The following is a 17,452-nucleotide window of genomic DNA, read 5'->3' on the forward strand; positions in this document are numbered from 1 at the left end:
CTTCTTCACTCAGAGGGTGATGAACCTGTGGAATTCTCTACCACAGAAGATGGTGGAGGCCAAGTCACTGAATGTATTTAAAAAGAAAATAGATAAATTTCTAGACTCGAAGATGTCGAGGGGTATGGGGGGAGCACTGAAGCTTGTGTTGAGATAGTGGATAACCATGATCATATTGCATGGAGGAGCAGACTTGAAGGACCAAAAGACCGACTCCTGCTGCTAGTGTCTATGTTTCTATTATGCACCTTGTTTAAATCACCAATCTGCACCATGTTACAGGTCAATGCTCAGCCACAAAGAACAAGCTAATTTGTATTTATGTGCTTTTCCCAATCACAGGGCATTCCAAAATGTTTTTACAGCCAACAAAATATTTAAAATCAAGGTGCTGGTGGACTGGGAACCACTTGGTTCAGGTGAGAGGGCTTGTCTTCTAAGCTGATTCATACCTTCAGGTGCTCTGTCCAAGGTATACCAAATTATAACACGGCGGGGATGCTCAGCCTCGATTTCTTCTAACTCCGATTGCAAAAGAATGTCCTTCTCGGTCTGCAGAAACAAAAAGGCGACTCGTCACAATCAATTCCTTTTAACAGCAACATCGACAAGTAATGGCTCAGTATAATGCATGGAGTCCGTTCATTTTGTCAGTCAGGATGAGGGTAAAATTCCAACAAAGAAAATTAAATCATGATCACGTCAAGGAACGATTTCTCTCTTCCCACTTATGAAATTTTACAATTAAAGTGAAATCTATATAAAAAACAGAATCAAACCCACGTGACCAACACTCACCAGGGAAGTCATGAAGCTTGAAAATACTTGCATTTATCTAGTGACTTTCATGACTTGAGAGATCACCAAAGTGCATTACAACTGAATGAAGTGCTTCATAACTGCAGTCACTGTTGTGATGTAGGAAATGTGCCAGCCAATATTCACACAGCAACATCAATTGGATAATTACCAGATCATTTGTTTTAGTGATGTCGTTTGGGGGATAAATGTTGGTCAGGATAATGGAAATAAACTTCCTCTGGTTTTCAGATCATTCTTGTGGGATCTTTTATATCATAAGACGATACGAGATAGAAACAGAAGTAGGCCATTCAGCCCTTCGGGCATGTTCCGCCATTTATTAAGATCATGGCGGACCTCACCCTTACCAAGTCTACTTTCCGGTCATACCTCCATAACCCTTAATTCCCCATCTGATTAAAAACTTATCAACCTCAGTCTTCAAAATGTTCAAGGACTCGGCCTCCACAGATTCCTGGGGCAAAGAATTCCAAAGATTCAGCAATCAGAAGAAATTCTTCCTCAAATCCGTCTTAATTAGCACCCCCTTATTCTGCGACCATGCTCTCTGGTCTCACACTCTCCCATGAGTGGAAACATCCTCCAAACATTTACCCCGTGTAACCCCCTAAGAATCTTATACGTTTCAATCACATCACCTCTCATTCGTTTGAACTCCCAAGGAGCACAAACCAAACCCGTTTAATCTTTCTTCACATGGCAGTCCCTCCAATCCCAGGATCGTCCTGGTAAAATTCCTCTGGGCTGCCTCCAATTATAAAAGATTGTTCCTTAAACAAGGGGACCAAAGCTAAAACTAACCAAAAATGTTCACCCGAGACAGTTGTTTAATGTTGCAGCTGAAAAATTTCACCTCCAGCAGTGCAGCATTAGGATGTCAGCCTAGATTTTGTGTTGGGAGTCTCAAAGTGGGACTTGAGCCTTTTGACTAAAGTAGTAAGAACACTTTTGCTTTGTAACTGAAGTGATCGCTTTTATAGCTAAACCATTGGGTGCCTCCACTGATGGGTGCCTCCACTGATTGATTGCACATTAATGCACTCTGATTGGTACACCACATAGATGTTTTTTCTGCAATGAACCACAGTCTCAAGAAAGATCAAACACAGAAACTAACATCGTAAAGGTACATTCAGCCTGAAAGTCCATGCTGGTGTTTACGAGCCTCCCCCCACTCTTCTTCATCTATTCAATCAACATACCTTTCTCTCCCTCATGTTTTTCCAGCTGCCCCTTAAATACATCTATAATATTCACCTCAACCAGTGTTTGCATATTCCACATTCCTACCATTCTCTGGGAAAGAAATTTCTCCTAAATTTTAACTGGATTAATTAGTGACCATTCTATATTAACGGACTCTTTACCAGTGTATGACATATCGAACCCCTTCAGACTTTTGAAGACCTCCATACTCTGCTTGCCTAGAAAAGTACAGCTCCGACAACATGCAAAGGCTCGACACCATCCAGAACCAAGCATCACTCAAATTCACTGATCAGTACTCCCTCCACCAGCGACACACAGTAACAGCCGTGTGTACCATCTGCAATTTGCACTGCAGTAACTCACCAAGGCTCCTCTGACGCCACCTCCCAAATTTTGCCGAACACATCCAATCAGTCCGCAAGGATGATCCAGAGCAGCCGTAGCTTGTCATTTTAATTCTCCACTTTGCTCTCACACTGACCTCCCTGTCCTCGGCCTACTGCACTGTTCCGATGAAGCTCAATGCCATCTCGAGGAACAGCAGTTTTTTTCCAATTGGGTACTTAACAGCCTTCCCGACTCAACACGAGGTTCAACAATTTCAGACTGTAATCTCTGCCCCATTTTGTTCCTCTTCTTTGCATCTTTTGTCTCAACTTCTCCCCCACTCCCCTCCCCTTGGTTTTGCTTTAGGACAGCAGCTGTTCATCATTTTGCTATTAACACCTCTTCTAGACATATCTTTTGTATCTTTTCTGGACTCCTTACCGCTCTTTGCCACTGCCCCATCAACTCTTTCATCGCTTGATATCTCCCATCTTCCACCCTATCACAGAACTTGCCTTTTGTTCTCTTTCCCCACTTCCCCTCGTTAAATCCTATTGCATCTAATGGCAGCGGTGGTTAGCACTGCCACCTCACATCGCCAGGGACCTGGGTTTGATTCCAGCCTTGGGTGACTGTGTGGAGTTTGCACATTCTCCCAGTGTCTGCGTGGGTTTCACCCACAGGCCAAAGATGTGCAGGTTAGGTGGGGTTGCAGGGATGTGCCTTGGCCGAGTGGTCTTCCAGGTGTTGATGGGTCGGATGGCCACCTTCTGCACTATTGGGATTCTATGGCTCTCTTTACCTTTCATCAGAACTGGGAAAAGTTATGGACCAGAAACATCAACTCGGTTTGTCTCTTCCAAACCTGCTGAGCATTTCCAGAATCTAATATTTTTTTTATAACAGGCCTCAGATTTAGGATTGGCCTTGTCAGGGTGTTGTATGCTGTAATGGGAGGACAGGAAGTTGTGGATTGTAGAACATTCACCAAATGGATGAATGAACATTAACCACTTGCATCAACCTCAATTTCAAAGTGACCCATCAGCAGTCCAAGCAACTGAAAACAACCTGGCCCATGGAAACTGGCAACAGAATCAGCAAGAAGGCAGGAAATGTATTCATAAGTAATCAAAATAGTCCCCAAAAATAGATATTGACTCCAACATCCACACTCATTCCCGTGCTTTTAAAAAAACTCATGCAAATTAATACTGTTGGTTGAGTTTGTATAATCTAGACAAAGACCTCTTTCATACCAGCTTCACTGATCGAAGGAAAGCCAACAAACCTGGTTGGCAAACAGCAAGTGGCAGATGGTTTGATCAGCCGGATCCTTCACGATCGCCCTCATCAGCTGCAGCATGGGAGTTATACCTGAAAGGAATCAACGTCACACACATCAGCCTCAAAACACTTACATTTCTGTGGCATCTTTCATGTCCTCGCTACATCCCAAAATCCTTTGCAGTATCTGCAAGGTGCAGCCATCATTGGAATGCAAGGGAATGTGACAGTCAACGTACGCTCAGCAAATGTACTTTTTTTCCCTTCCATTTAATTGGGGGGGGGAATAAAGCCAGAGTGAGGGCAGGTTTGTCTCGGACAGTGCAGCATTCCCTTAGTGCAGCACTGCATACGTTGACCTGGATTAGGGGCTCCAGTCTCAGTGCAAGAAAGTGTCAACAGCTGAATATCAGGGATTTAAGTGGGCTTTCAAATTAAAGGCAGTTTCTGTAAGAAGATGAGAAATAGGAGCATGAGTAGGTCATTCGGACACTCAAGCCTGCTCCACCAATCAAGAGAGTGTAATGATATGCATAAAGCAATTCTATATATATGATATACAACCTTCAACCAGCAGGTGGCAGCGTGGCAGGGTAAGTCCAACATTCGGCTCTGTGCCTTGAAGAAGTTGGGATTATAAGTAAATCATGTTGGTGGATAGACGTACTTTGCATTAGCTCGACAATAGTTAGTGTTGGTAGTTTGTTTTTTATTTATTCCAGTTATCTTTACCACACAGTTATTTCATAATAAATTATTAAAACTAGATGTTCTGTAGTGCATCATTCATAGCGGCCAGTCTGCAGAACATGACAAAGAGCGTGGCCTCTGATTATGTTCTCAACTCGACTCTCCTTCCTAGCCCCCAAACCCAATACTCCCTTCTCGAGCAAAAATCTGTCTAACTCGGCCTTGAATATATTCAATGACCAAGCCTCCACGGCTTGCCGGGGAAGAGAATTCTACAGACTAATAATCCTCAGAAAAAAATTCTTCTTCATTGATGTCTTGAATAGGGCACCCCTTATTTTGAAACTGTGACCCCGAGATGGAGATTCCCCCATCAGAGAAAACATTCTCTCAGCGTCAACTTCGTCAAGTAGTCCCCTCAGAATCTAAGTGTTGGAGCGAACGGAACGGCTGCGAGCTTCCTGGCACTCAGCCCAGCAAGGCTGGCAACGCTATTCAACATTAATTGGTCCTCGACGGTGACCCACTGACGGTGCCAACACAGTCCCAGCGCCCTGGAGTGATATGACAAATATCCTGGGAGGGTGGGGAGTGTGCACGGTAGCGATGACGGACCAGGCCACGTCTTGAGTGAATCGGATGTGTACGAGGGCCTCCCTGGCTCGCCGGTCCCTTGCCGCTGCCGCCTGTGCGGCAGGTTCCTCATGGTCTAGCCCCTGCTGGTCCAGCACCACCTCATCATCCTCCTTCTCGGAGGTGGCCACACGTTCCTCATCTCCAACCGCCAGCTTGTCGCCCAGCTACTGTATGAGGTTGTGGAGTGCACAGCAGACCACCACAAAGCGGGATACCCTCCAGACAGTATGCCACAGTGCACCACCAGAGCGATCAAGGCATTGGAAGTGCATCTTGAGGAGTCCGAAGCATTGCTCAATGACAACCTGGGTGGCCACATGGGCCTCGTTGTTCCGGGTCTCCGCTTCGGTCTCCGGCCTCCAGACTGGCGTCATTAGCCAGGTTCTCCTGATTACCCAAGAGCCAGCCCTCCCATCCTGGTGTGCTCCTCAAAGAGGCCGGGGATGACCCCCCTGCCCCAGCATGTAGATGTTGTGGACACTCCCCGGGGAGCGTGCACACACGTGCATGATCTTCATGTGGTGGTCACACACGAACTGTTATGTTGAGGGAGTGGAACCACTTTAAATTTTTTTTTTTTAAAAAAGAAAAGAGAGTACCCAATTCATTTTTTCCAATTAAGAGGCAATTTAGCGAGGCCAATTCACCTAACCTGCACATCTTTTTGGGTTGTGGGGGCGAAACCCAGGCAAACATGGGGAGAATGTGCAAACTCCACATGGACAGTGACCCAGAGCCGGGATCGAACCTGGGACCTCGGCGCCATGAGGCTGCAGTGCTAACCCACTGTGCCACCGTGCTGCCTTTGAAACCACTTTCTGTTAAGTTGGAGTTAACAAGACCACACATGGAATACCGTGTTCAGTTCTGGTCACCCTATTATAGGAAGGATATTGTTAAACTAGAAAGAGTGCAGAAGAGATTGACAAGGATGCTACCAGGACTTGATGGTCGGAGTTAAAAGGTGAGGCTGGGACTTTTTGCCTGGAGCGCAAGAGGCTTAGGGTTGATCTTAAGAGGTCTATAAAATAATGAGGAGCATAGATAAGGTAGATAATCAACATCTTTTCACAAAGGTAGAGGAGTCTAGAACTATAGGTTTAAGGTGAGAGGGAAGAGATACAAGAGACCAGAGGGGAAATTTCTTCACACAGGGTGGTGAGGATCTGGAACGGTCTGCCAGAGGCAGTGGTAGATTTTGTCTTTTAAAAAGATGGGAGACAGTTACATGGGCAGGGTGGGTATAGAGGGATATGGGCCAAATGCGGGCAAGTGGGACTAGCTTCGGTGATAGATACCGGGCGGCATGGAGAAGCTGGGCCGCAGGGCCGGTTTCCATGCTGTAAACATATATGACTCTATCACTACATCAAGATCCCGATTTGACCTACGGGAGCGGGCCGGTTGCATCGCAAACGGTTTGGTGCCTGGCGCGGTTCTCGTTTTCAGCCTTTCCTGCTATTTACTGACCTTGTTTCACTCGAGCGAGAGCGCAACGAGGCCGGAGAATCGTGCCCTTAAATGTTTCAATAAGATTACATCTCATTCTCCTAAACTCCAGTGAATATAGGCCCAGCCTGCTAACCTTTCCTCATGACGGCTAAAGTTAAAAGTAAAAAGTGAATTATTGATTGGGAGAATGAAAGGAATAGAAGGAAATGGGATTAGCACAGGTAGCACCAGTTGAAGGGTTTTGCCCCAATCCAGAAATGTCAGATCAGATAGCCTCCATTTTGTGCTGAAGTTCACCCTTCTCTTGTTCTTTACCCTTCCCTGCCGTTGTCTCCATTTGTGCAATACTATTTATACAGCAGGGCTAATGTCAATAAAGTATGATCTCAGTTAAAGTCATTGCTTCAATCCTAACACATCCATTCTCTAATATTCCAAAAAGTCAGTTACTGAAGGATGAAACTGGAGCCAATCTTTATGCACTTTCAGAAGCACTTATTCAGAGTTACAGATTATAAGCAGGCAGATGGTAGAATGATGAACTTGATTTGGATTATAGCGAGGGAGTATAGTTCTCGTCCGGACTCGTCTTTGTCCAGTGGGATGACAAGTCTAGACGGCTGGGGACTGATCTAAATGCAGTGAGTGACCGGGATGGCTTCTGTGTCTTGTCTAGCTCTATGCATTCTACAAAACAATGATGATCCACCTTCAAGACTATTGGTCCAGAGATGGATCTCATCTGTCCAGTCAGTCAGGATTGCCAGGATTGACAAACCCCCAAGTAATAATAATAATAATAATAATAATAATAATAGCTTATTGTCACAAGTAGGCTTCAATTAAGTTACTGTGAAAAGCCCCTAGTCGCCACATTCCGGCACCTGTTCAGGGTGGCTGAAACGGGAATTGAACCCGCGCTGCTGGTCTTCTTCTGCATTCCAAGCCAGCTGTCTTAACCCACTGTGCTAAACCAGCCCCCAAGTATGGGTGCGTGGGAGACCTGACAGTTACCCTCACCGAGTTTGGCCTGCTTGTTGGAAGTGGTTTAATGGAGTATGGGTGCTGTCTTTTGCTAACAATTACTCAGCCACAGGTGAAGAATCAATACAGAATCAGCCACTGTAAAAGGGTGCAGAGGGCCGAACTCAGGGCAGGGGAAACTACCGTTCCTTTACACCCCACAAGCAAACATTAATTCACCCAACAACCACAGTTTCGATATCGGTCTAGATTACAGGGGCACAAATTAATCTCCAGTTAATGTCCACCACACAAATACAATTAATATACAAGCAAAAACTCACCAGTTCCACCAGCAATCATTCCCACTTGTTTGACCATTTTAATCTTGGCCTCCGATTTCTTATCAGGGCGAATAGCAAACTGTCCTTTAAACAAAAAGATTGAGAGCGCATGAATAATGTTGCTGTTCCATCACAAGCCTTCTGTATTTGTTAGCCAAGCTGCAAATGTATTTTCATTCTTGGATGCCGGGGCTGCTGCAGTATTTTCTGCCTGTCCCTAATTGCCTTCGAGAAGGTGGTGGTGGGTATTCCTTTTAACTTCCGCAGTTTGTCAGAACACAGCAACTCATTAGGCCACCTCAGTGGTCTTTGCACCACATTGGTGTGGGTCTGGAGTCACACACAGGCGTGGGCTGGGTCAGGCCAGCAGCGATCCTTCCCTGAAGGACACCGTGGCGCGCAGTTGGGTTTTTAAACAACAATCCGACAGCTTCGTCGTCACGTCTACTGAAACCAAATTTTCACTCGCTGATTTCCTGATTTCAATCTCACTGGTTAGGTCCCAGTTGGAGGAGTGTCCAACTTTAGACACCACACTAAGCAGCATGTCCAAGCCTTTGAGAGGGTATAGTGTAGATTTACCAGAATTGATCATCTACCAGGAGTTCTATGAAGCAGCAGCTGAGCGAGTTTGCAAGGGGAACGGAATACAGGTTAAACACATACAAAGCTCGAGTTTCTAATTCTGTTCTGACTAGGCTGCAATATTCCATCATGATTGATTTATGAAAGAGATTACTTCCAGCCATCATTTTAGAGTTGGATGGTGTTCAAAAACCTTGGATTTTCCTTTTGATCGAATTATGTAATGGAAGTTGTCAGGTCTTGTCGCTTTGATCCGGAGATTCCAGCATCCTTGCTCCATCACAGGAAGAGCAAAGGAATGTGGCTCCTGACCATATCCAGACTTTTCCTGAGAATGGAATTTGTGTCACAGACAAAGTCTACGGTTGAACCTTCTTGCCCTGGAGAACATCACTGACCTTTTCCCTTGTAGACCAGCAAACCACTGGGTCCTCTGAAGTCAATCACATCTTGCAGTCTCAAACTCTCCAGGTACTGGGACATCTTCCCCCCATCGGGGAATTTGGGGTGAACACCTTTAAAATAAATCTGAGACACAGAAACAGGAGAGTTATTGAGAACAGTTACTGTGACCATGCCAGGAGCTGAAATGCACAATCATCTGCTTGTCCCGCACACTGCACCTTTCAACATGTTGCATTTGGGATTGCGCAGGGGGCCTGGGCTGGCATCAGTCCAATACTGGTTAATCACACGTCAATTCACCCCAGAATCGGCACAAAGTTTATCCAAGAACCAAAGGACTCAAGAAACATTTGCAGGGTTATGGGAAAAGAGCAGGTACAGCTTCAATGGAACGAATGGCCTCCTCCCATGCTGATTCAACCTGATGGAAGTTTATGCACTTTCTTCTCCCTGTGCATCTACCCCCTCCCCCACCCCTCAGAAGGTGATGCCGTAAGAAAACAGGAAGTACATAAAAGAATATCAATCAGGGGAGAAGAAAATGTCAGTGAATATTCAATTAAATAACAAAAAGGGGATTCAAAATTGCAGTTAGGAGTCAACAGCTTTGTTGCACGAGCTGTACCACAATGGTATTTCCTGCACTGAAACAGGCCATTCAGCCCAACTGGTGCTTCCTAGTATTTGCTCTCCACATGAGAGCCTCCTCTCACCCCTCTGTATCTCACTCAATTACCATATTCTTCCTTTCATTTCCCCCTCGAGCGTTTATCTAGCTTCCCTGAAATGTATATTACTCACCTCAACCATTCCCTGTGGTAGCGAGTGCCACATCCTCACCACTCTCTGGGCACAGAAGTCTACGGAATTAGTTTTGCTCATCACCACCTCCTATTTCTCGGCTCTGGTTCTGTTCTTTCCCTGGTTATAGACCCAGTTGGTTGTTTACAAAAATGTGCTTGGTCACTTTTAATGATACCAGGGTTTTTAATTTCTAGATATATTCATTAGTTTTTAAAATTCTCAAATTGCCAGTGAGATTTGAACCAGTGTTTCTTTGATACTTAGTCCAGTGTGTAGTGTGTCAGTGAGATAGTGAGTAAGAGGGAGCAAGTCACAGGCAGACCAAATTTCACACCCATTCTATACCTTGACAACCAGATCTACGAAGCCCTTATCATCGTCACTAGAGACAGGCGTGTATGGCCTGACAACAAGTTCCCCGTTGATCTTTGCTGATAAGTAGATATGTTGCCCTGTTCAAAAAAAAAGAGGCAGAATTATTTTTCCCCATACAGGACCGATTGCTGCTCTTAAAACCCTGGCATACCGATGGTTAAAGTCTAATTGAAAACATTCATTAGAGGAAGTCGAGGCATTTCTGTGGCTCGTGTGCCCATTGCCCTCACCTTTCAGGGTTACCCAGAATTATCAACTAAACAAGCCAGCTGGATTAGTTTCTATTTCTTTCATGGAATGTGCTGCATTTGTTGCTCATCGCTAATTGCCCCTTGAACGGAGTGGCTTGTCAGACCATTTCAGAGGGCACATTCCGATGGGTCTGGTGTCACATGGAGGACAGACCAGGTAAGGACGGCAGCCTTCCTTCCCTAAAGGACATTAATGAACCAGGTGGGTTTTTACACAATCAATGACAATTTTCATAGTCGCCATTGCAGAGACTAGCTTCCAATTTCAGATTTATTAACTGAATTTAAATTCCACTGGCTCCAATGTTGGGATTTGAACCAGTGTCCCAGTGATTGTCTCGAGGAATACCAAACGAGTATCATTTTAATACGCATCTTGGAAGGCAAACTGGTAACTGTGCATCAGTTTAAATAGTTTGGTAATCAAATGCATTTTTAAAAAGTGGTTAAATTTCTCTCATGTGACATGAAACATAATGCTGCTCTATTGAAGGATTTAAGCCCTCACAGCTAAAGAAAGACTTGTGTTTATACAGCACCCAAATCTTTTTTTTTTAATTTTAGAGCACCCAATTATTTTTTCTCCCCAATTAAGTGGCAATTTAGTGTGTCCAATCCACCCAACCTGCACATCTTTGGGTTGTGGGGGTGAAACCCATGCAAACACGGGGAGAATGTGCAAACTCCACACGGACGGTGACCCAGGGCTGGGATCAAGCCCGGGTCCTCAGCGCCGTGAGGTAGCAATGCTAACAGCACCTAAATCTTAAAGCACTTTGCAGACAATGAAGTATTTTGGAAGTGTAGTCACCGTTGTGATGTGGGAAAAGCAGTAGCCAGTTTGCACACAGCAAGTCCCCACAAAGAGCAATCTGATGACAACCAGATCATCTGTCTTTGCGATGCGGATTCAGAGATGAATATTGGCCTGGACACCAGGGAGCCACTCGCTAGCTCTCCTTCAAAATAGTCCCATGGAATCTTTTACAACCAAGTGAACAGAAAGGTTGACGGTCTCATCTAAAACACAGCATTTCCGACAGTGAAGCACTCCCTCGTACTTCACTTTAGTGCTGAAGCCCTGGACCCAGAACCTCGACTCAAGAAGTGACCACCCGAGCTGTGACTGACATTGGGAAGCTATCAGCCCGTGATTGTGTTTGCTCTATTATCAGCAGTCTAAAGCCTTGTCCAGCTGAACAGGCAGCCAAAAAATGATTTATAAAATCTTGGATTAGGTCAGGTCCTAATTTATTTTTATTTGGCGAATAAACACACCTGAAAATCAAGCCAATGAAGCAAGTCAATTACTGGCAAAGCTTTGATAATCACAAATAATAATCCTGGATTTATATTTTAACAAACTAAATACAAAGCAATTCATGAAGAAAAACTATGAAGAATGACTAGGCAGGAACCTATGCAGCTTAACACAAGAGGGAGCGCGTGATCGGGAAGATATTAGAAACACAGGATAGAAGCAGGAGTAGACCACATGGCCCCTTGCAGCTGCTCTGCCATTTGTTATGATTATGTTTTAATCACTGTTCAACATTCCTGCCATAATCCAAGAGATTTTTTAAAAAGTATCATCACTGGCCTTGAATAACTCAATGATGGAGCAGCTTTGCCTTTTGAGGTGCAGACTATAAAAGCTTCCTAACCCTCAAGTGGAAAACACGCCTCTCGTCTCAGCCCTACACACTTAACTCCTTATCCCAAGATTGTGCCCGATGTTCGAGGTTCCCCAGCCAGGGGAAACAGACTCTGTGTCCACCAGGTCAAACCCTTCAGAATCGACAAGATCGCCCCTCATTCTTCCAAACTCGAGAGTACGGTCCAATTTACTCAACCTCTCAATCATAGGACATTCCTCTCATCCCAGGAACCAACCCAGTGAACCTTGGCTCTACCACTACCTATGTATACCCGTCCTCAGAAAGAAACCAAAACCATGACATTGATTTCATTGACATGACAAAAGAAAAGTCCTAAAACCAAAAGCATCAACTATCTGAACTTATGAATTAAATACTTGCACTCAAAAAATAGACACTACTGCAACAAACTGATGTGCGGGGTAGGGGGATTGGCCACACTAAATTGTCCCTTATTTTGAAAAAATTAATTGGGTACTCTAACGCATTGCTTCACTGTAAACCAGTCCTTGAGTTCTCCAACTCTTCTTTTTGAAAAAAATAAATTTAGGGTACCCAATTCTTTTTACCCAATTAAGGGGCAATTTAGCATGGCCAATCCACCTACCCTGCACATCTTTTTGGTTAGTGGGGGTGAGACCCACGAAGACACAGGGAGAATGTGCAAACTCCACAGGGAGAATGTGCAAACTCCACAGGGAGAGTGACCTGGGGCCGGGATCAAACCCAGATCCTCGGCACCGTGAGGCAGCAGTGCCACCATGCCGACCCAAGTTCTCCAACTCTTCAATAATGTTATGGCGCCACAATGTCACTTTGAATGCACCATTGATTAATCAGCTCTGAAGGAAATCAGGCAAAAAGGGAATATAAGCTCTGTTCTGTTGTACTGCACTGTACAAGGCAAATGGACCAAGTCAAGCTGCAATTTAACTCCTCCTTTAAAAAGAAAGCTGTTCTGATGTGTGTCACCTAGTCCCACATTAGCCTAGTGACCGCTTGCGTCACTGGCCTTGAAGGCTGATTTTCTTCAGATAAACACTTAGCGCATACTCGAGTGCAAACAGCGCAGTTGGTTCATTGCTGAAGATTGGGCTTTCTTAATAAGAGCCCCAATGGCAATTTCCAACGTCCAAAATCACTGTGCGGTGAAATAGGAGGGAATCCCCCCCCGGATAAATATGGATAAAGGAGAGGATAGCGGCCGGATTGCAGTGGATCCTCTGGAGCAGCGGCAAGGAAGGGAAGCTCGAAGCAAGATGGCATTGGAAGGTGACTGTTCGGTATGGGGCCCGGAGCAACAAGAGTTCCTGCGGCGCTGTGTGGAAGAGCTGAAGAAGGTGGTGTTGGCCCCGATGCTACAGGCGATTGAAGGGCTAAAGGAGGCGCAGAGGACCCAGGAGTTGGAGCTTCGGGTCGTGAAGGCAAAGGCTGCGGAGAATGAGGATGAAATACAGGGAGGGCCTGATGGTAAAGACAGAGATGCACGAGGTACAGCACAAAAAGGTGTGGGGAGAGGTTGGAAGCCCTGGAGAATAACTCGAGGAGGAAGAATTTAAGAGTCTTGGGTCTTCCCGAAGGCACAGAGGGGGCGGACGTCGGGGCATATGTGAGTACGATGCTTCACTCGCTAATGGGATCGGAGGCCCCGACGGGCCCTTTGGAAGTGGAGGGAGCTTACCGAGTTCTGGCGCGAAGACCAAAGGCAGGAGAAATACCTCGAGCCATAGTGGTGAGGTTTCACCGCTACAATGACAGAGAGATGGTTCTAAGATGGGCGAAGAAACCTCGGAGCTGCAGGTGGGAGAACGCGGTGATCCGCGTGTACCAGGATTGGAGTGCGGAGGTGGCGAGAAGGAGGGCAAGTTTCAACCGGGCCAAGGCGGTGCTCTACAAAAAGATTAAATTTGGAATGTTGCAGCCGGCGAGACTGTGGGTCACACACCAAGGGAAGCACCACTACTTTGAGACGGCAGAAGAGGCGTGGACATTCATTGTGGACGAGAAGCTGGAATAGTCTGGCGAGAGAAAAAGCTTCTGTAATAAAGTGGTGGGGTGATTATGTGGGACGAGGAAGAGGAAGGGGGGGGGGGTGGGGAAATTTTGTAACTTTTCTCTTTTCCCCTCGGGGGGGGGGGGGGGGGGGGGGGGAGTATGGGGAATTGTGGGTGCCGGTGGGAAGGAAAGGGGAAGGAGAAGGGAACTGCGCCATCAGGGGCGGGACCGAGTGGGAAACGCGGGCTTTGCTCCTGCGCTATGGTAATTGTGGCGGGAACGGGGACGCAGGAAGGAGGGGGCCTCGCACAATGAGGGGCCGAGGTCAAACGGGGGAAGCCGAGGGTTTGCTGACTTCTGGGAGCAACATGGGGGGTGCAACTACGCTAGAAAGGGATCTGGGGAGGGGGGGGGGGGGGGGGGAAAGAGTTCACTGGGTTGCTGCTGCTAAGGGGAAGGGGGAGCTGTTATGGGGCGGGGTGGTCGGGATGAGAGAGCACCGTCGGTGGGATATACGGGTACGTGGGGACCGGGTGAGGAGCTGGGTTAGAAAAGGGGATGGCTAGTCGACATGGGGGGGGGGGGGGGGGTAAAGAGCCCCCCCAACCCGGCTGATCACGTGGAACGAGAGAGGGCTGAATGGGCCGATTAAAAGGGCACGGGTACTCGCACACCTAAAGAACTTAAAGGCAGGTGTGGTCATGTTGCAGGAGACGCACTTGAAACTGGCTCAGGTCAGACTACGTAAAGGATGGGTGGGGCAGGTGTTCCATTCGGGCTTAGATGCGAAGAATAGGGGGGTGGCTATCTTAGTGGGAAAACGGATACAGTTTGAGGCAAAGACCATAGTGGCGGACAGTGGGGGTAGATATGTGATGGTGGGTGGCAGATTGCAAGGGGAGGCGGTGGTTCTGGTGAACGTATACGCCCCCGAACTGGGATGATGCAAACTTCTTGAAGTGCATGCTGGGGCGTATCCCAGACCTAGAGGCGGGAAAGCTGGTAATGGGGGGCGACTTCAATACGGTGCTTGATCCAGGGCTGGACCGGTCTAGGTCTAAGACCGGGAGGAGGACGGCAGCGGCCAAGGTGCTTAAGGACTTCATGGAGCAAATGGGAGGAGTAGACCCCTGGAGATTTATTAGGCCTAGGAGTAAGGAGTTTTCATTTTTCTCAAGGTGTATTCACGGATAGACGTTTTTGTCCTGGGAAGGACACTGATTCCGAAGGTGACAGGGATGGAGTACATGGCCATAACCATTTCGGACCACGCTCCACATTGGGTAGATCTGGAGATAGGCGAGGAAAAGGAGCAGCACCCACTCTGGAGATTGGATATGGGGTTGTTGGCGGATGAGGGGGTATGTCTAAGGGTGAGGGGGTGTATCAAAAGGTACCTGGAGCTTAATGATAACGGAGAGGTCCAGGTGGGAGTGGTCTGGGAGGCGCTGAAGGCGGTGGTCAGAGGGGAACTGATATCCATAAGGGCCCATAAAGGGAAGCAAGAGAGCAAAGAAAGGGAGCGACTGTTGAGAGAACTTCTGAGGGTAGACAGGCAATATGCAGAGGCTCCGGAGGAGGGACTGTACAGGGAAAGACAAAGGCTACATGTGGAATTTGACCGGCTGACCACGGGCAAGGCAGAAGCACAGGGGAGGAGGGCACAGGGAGTACAATGAGTATGGAGAGAAGGCGAGCCGGTTACTGGCCCAACAACTGAGGAAGAGGGGAGCGGCGAGGGAGATAGGTGGGGTGAGGGATGAGGAAGGTGAGATGGAACGGGAAGCGGAGAGGGTGAACGGGGTGTTTAAGGCATTCTACGAGAGGCTGTATAAGGCTCAGCCCCCGGAAGGGAAGGAGGGAATGATACATTTCCTAGATCGGCTGGAATTCCCGAAGGTGGAGGAGCAGGAGAGGGCGGGACTGGGAGCACGGATTGAGGTGGAGGAGGTGGTAAAGGGGATTGGGAGCATGCAGGCGGGGAAGGCCCCGGGACCGGATGGGTTCCCGGTGGAATTTTATAGGAAATACATGGACCTACTGGCCCCGCTTTTGACAAGAACCTTTAATGAGGCCAGGGAAAGAGGGAAGTTGCCCCCGACTATGTCGGAGGCGACGATATCGTTACTCTTAAAGAAGGAAAAAGACCCGCTGCAGTGCGGGTCTTACAGGCCTATTTCCCTCCTAAACGTGGATGCTAAGCTCCTGGCCAAGGTGATGGCGACAAGGATAGAGGATTGTGTCTCGGGGGTGGTCCACGAGGATCAAACTGGGTTCGTTAAGGGGAGACAGCTGAACACGAATATATGGAGGCTTCTAGGGGTGATGATGATGCCCCCGCCGAAGGGGGAGGCGGAGATAGTGGTGGCGATGGACGTTGAGAAAGCATTTGACAGAGTGGAGTGGGACTACTTATGGGAAGTGTTGAGGAGATTTGGTTTTGGAGAGGGGTTTATTGGATGGGTACAGCTGCTATATAGGGCCCCGGTGGCAAGTGTGATCGCGAACAGGCAGAGGTCCGACTACATCCGTCTTTATAGAGGGACAAGACAGGGGTGTCCCCTGTCCCCGTTACTGTTTGCATTGGCAATTGAGCCGCTGGCCATAGCACTGAGGGGCTCTAGGAAGTGGAGGGGAGTACTCAGGGGAGGAGAAGAACACCGGGTATCATCATATGCAGATGATCTATTGCTGTATGTTGCGGACCCAGTGGAGGGGATGCCTGAGATAATGCGGACACTCAGGGAGTTTGGGGAATTTTCGGGGTACAAATTGAATATGGGGAAGAGTGAGTTGTTCGTGGTGCATCCGGGGGAGCAGAGCAGGGAAATAGATGATTTACCGCTGTGGAGGGTAATAAGAGATTTCCGGTACTTAGGGATCCAGATAGCCAGGAGCTGGGGAACCCTACATAGGCTTAATTTAACACGATTGGTGGAACAGATGGAGAAGGATTTTAAGAGATGGGACATGGTGTCCCTGTCACTGGTGGGTAGGGTGCAGGCGGTCAAAATGGTAGTCCTCCCGAGATTTCTTTTTGTGTTCCAGTGCCTCCCGGTGATGGTTACGAGGGCTTTTTTCAAAAAAATTGAGAAGAGTGTTATGAGCTTTGTGTGGGCTGGGAAGACCCCGAGAGTGAGGAGGGGGTTTTTGCAGCGTAGCAGGGATAGGGGGGGGACTGGCACTGCCGAGCTTAAGTGATTATTATTGGGCCGCCAATATCTCAATGGTGTGTAAGTGGATGGGAGAAGAGGAGGGAGCGGCGTGGAAGAGACTGGAAATGGCGTCTTGTAAAAGGAACTAGCCAACAAGCATTGGCGACGGCGCCGCTGCCGTTCTCCCCGAAGAAATACACCACAAGTCCAGTGGTGGTGGCAACGCTGAAAATTTGGGGGCAGTGGAGACGGCATAAGGGAATGACGGGTGCCTCGGTGTGGTCCCCGATAAGGAATAATCATAGGTTTGTCCCGGGGAGAATAGATGGGGGATTTAGAACATGGCAGAGAGCAGGGATTGTGCAACTGAGGGACCTGTTCCTAGACGGGACGTTTGCGAGTCTGGGAGCGCTGACGGAAAAATACGGGTTGCCCCAGGGGAATGCATTTCGGTATATGCAATTGAGGGCTTTTGCGAGGCAACAGGTGAGGGA

The 17,452-nt window shown here is 47.5% G+C and overlaps 1 protein-coding gene across 1 annotated transcript in view; it reads right to left on the reverse strand.

The window, feature by feature from the left end:
* The window catches only part of LOC140396341 (NADH-cytochrome b5 reductase 3-like), a 50,724-nt gene that overhangs the window by 6,896 nt on the left and 26,376 nt on the right, over positions 1–17,452 (reverse strand). Inside the window, exons 4-8 of the mRNA XM_072484874.1 lie at positions 9,870–9,976; positions 8,714–8,843; positions 7,731–7,814; positions 3,650–3,735; positions 453–552 (exon numbers count right to left, since the gene is read on the reverse strand). Coding sequence (XP_072340975.1) covers positions 453–552; positions 3,650–3,735; positions 7,731–7,814; positions 8,714–8,843; positions 9,870–9,976 — 507 coding nt within the window. The remainder of the gene's footprint in view (positions 1–452; positions 553–3,649; positions 3,736–7,730; positions 7,815–8,713; positions 8,844–9,869; positions 9,977–17,452) is intronic.

Source organism: Scyliorhinus torazame, chromosome 19 (assembly GCF_047496885.1).
Source record: "Scyliorhinus torazame isolate Kashiwa2021f chromosome 19, sScyTor2.1, whole genome shotgun sequence".
Taxonomy (NCBI): Eukaryota; Metazoa; Chordata; class Chondrichthyes; order Carcharhiniformes; family Scyliorhinidae; genus Scyliorhinus; species Scyliorhinus torazame.